This window comes from Triturus cristatus, chromosome 6, assembly GCF_964204655.1.
Source record: "Triturus cristatus chromosome 6, aTriCri1.1, whole genome shotgun sequence".
Lineage (NCBI taxonomy): Eukaryota > Metazoa > Chordata > Amphibia > Caudata > Salamandridae > Triturus > Triturus cristatus.
In genome coordinates, this window is record NC_140589.1 from 1,878,877,501 (window position 1) to 1,878,880,214 (window position 2,714).

At 40.1% G+C, this 2,714-nt stretch overlaps 1 protein-coding gene across 1 annotated transcript; it reads left to right on the forward strand.

Annotated features, from left to right (window-relative positions):
• The first annotated feature begins 318 nt into the window (after positions 1 to 318).
• On the forward strand, positions 319 to 1,257 carry LOC146822274 (olfactory receptor 2D3-like). The gene has a single exon (XM_085609448.1). The coding sequence runs from the start codon at positions 319 to 321 to the stop codon at positions 1,255 to 1,257; it is 939 nt and encodes a 312-aa protein (XP_085465574.1).
• The last annotated feature ends 1,457 nt before the right edge of the window (positions 1,258 to 2,714 follow it).

Here is a 2,714-nt window from a genome sequence, read left to right on the forward strand (position 1 = left end):
TGCATCACTTGAATTAAATTCCGACTGGCATAGGTAGCCAGAGAATGTCACAAATAACATGTCAATTGCATAGCTGCTCTGAGTGGGGTTACATCAGAGAGCGGCACGCCTACAAAACTGTGTTATAAATTCAAGTCTGTAGAAGACAAGAACAAGGATTGTAATTTTGAGTTGAGTGGTGATGATGAGATGTCAGTCTTTTGTTAGACAGCAGAGATGGAAGCATGCATTGTATCAGTTTGAATGCTAGCTCTATGCATGATTTATTTACCATGAATCCTTCTGCATTTTCTTACAGCTGAGATAAAAGTGGACACAATGGGGATAAGTAATGGAAGTGTGATTGCAGAGTTCTTGCTGCTGGGCCTGACTGAGGATCCTTATTTGAAGATTATTCTCTTTGTTTTATTTTTGGTAATGTATATTGTGACACTCATAGGAAATACCATCTTGATCACAGCCTGGGCCCATGATCATCACCTTCATACTCCCATGTACTTCTTCCTTGGAAATCTTTCCTTGCTGGATATTTGCTTCTCATCAGTGATTGTTCCTTACTTGTTGGCCCAACTTTTTGTTAGGAGGACAATCAGTTTTAATGCTTGTGCATTTCAGATGTACATAGCATTATTCTTGGGTGGTACAGAATGTGTCCTTCTAGCAGTCATGGCTTATGATCGTTACGTAGCTATAGTGTTTCCCTTGCGTTACACAGTCATCATGAGCACATCTGTTTGCATCACACTGGCGTCCTGCTGCTGGTTAAGTGGTAGTGTGATGTCACTCCTGGACACATTTTTTACACTACGGTTGTCATTATGTGGGGCAAAAATAATCAACAATTTTTTTTGTGAGGTTCCAACTCTTCTGAAGATGGCGTGTGTGGATACTTTTGCCTCAGAGATGGTCATTTTCTCTGCTGCTATCTTTATAGTATTGATTCCAAGTTTCTTCACTGTCATCTCCTACACTCGAATCATCATCACAATTGTGAGACTCCGCTCCTCTGCGGCCAGATTAAAAGCCTTCTCCACATGCGCCTCTCACCTGATCGTTGTCACCATATTCTACAGCACCATCATTTCCATGTACATGAGACCAGTGTCTAAAACCACTGAAAATGAAAATCAGGAGAAAATGATTGCAGTATTTTATACTGTGACCCCCCCAATGCTGAACCCCTTGATCTACAGTCTGAGAAACAAAGATGTGAAAATGGCTTTGCAGAAACTTACCAGCAGACACATTTTTCATTAAATATGTGAAGTGTTCATCAGTTTAGGGTATGAATAAAATGCCAACCGTGTAGAAATGGAAACAAATTGGTATCTAAAGATCTACATTAGCATGCATTCAGAGCCAGAACACCGTTTTAGATAGCTGATGCTTTATTCAAAATGTGCATTCACACATGAAGGGGCATCTTGGTTGTCAATGATAAACAGAGAAAACTGTGGATGTTTTATTAAATAGAATCATTATAATGATTTAATTATTTTAAATGCAAAAATGAAGTGATATTAAGAAATCAGTACTCAATAATGCATGAACACAGAGAAGACAATATATTTTAGTTGGATGCGTTGCCTCACCCCATGGCCCGGATTTACAAAAAAGTCATGGAACGCAGCACAGCAGCCAAAAGTGCTGTACGCTGTGTTGCGTGACGGGGACGCAGAAGGAGAGCGTCATATCTACAGAGATATGGCTCTCCCTCCCCTCTCCCTAGAGCTGGTGCTGATTTCAGCTGCAGTGCACTAGACACACACCTTAGTTCTACAGTGCCAGGGTGCGTGCCTGAGTCTAGAATATGTTTTATGCTGTAAGGCTTCTCTTTCAGTACAAAATACTAAACATAGACATACTTTAAAACTTTTCATACTTTGCATGTGTGCTGCACAGTACAGCACGCATGAAAAGTTGAAAAAAGAAGGAGAAATAAAAAATGGCTCCTTTTAAATGGGGTTAATGTTTGGTGCTAAACCATGTCTACTATTGTTTGTAGATAGGGGGTTGCGTCAAAGGCATGGGTGGTAACATGAGAACACCCCCATGTATCAAACAAGTAACACCCCTTTTGTGCAAAGTAATGCACAGCAGTGCTTTATCCTACTTTGTGTTACTTTCAGACTGCTTTCCAGTGCAAAACAAGTTTTACACTGGAAAGTAAATTAGGAAATAAAATGGTGCTGGTTAGCATCACTTTTGTGACGCTAACACAGCGCAAAATGTTAGTAAATCTACAAACCCATGAAAAACCACGCAGGGTGGCTTTACCTGGCCTTGTAGATATGGCGAAGCCCTGTGCACCACCAAAGAATCACAAAAAGTGTATTTTTATCCAGCCTTCGTATGCCCAATTTTAGGACTCCCAGCTTTCTTTTGTAGTTCAAGATTTTATTCCTTGCACCTAGAAATGCTAGGAGGTGGCCCAATTTAATTAAATGCACAAAATAGCCTGAATCAGTAAAAGCTGATCAATGTTAATTTGTCAGTTTGTCTTACAGGAGATTACATTGCATTCTATTGTTTCAACATCCCAAACATCCATGCAAAGAGGATGTAACTCAGTGGCAGCAATGAAAGATGCTGTCGCTAAATATTCGCAAATGCCCCATTATTCAGTTCCACACAATGGCTATAAATGATTTCAATTAAAAAAACTGTGGAAAACACTCTCCTCTGACCACAGTGGCTGACAGTGAGGGTCATAA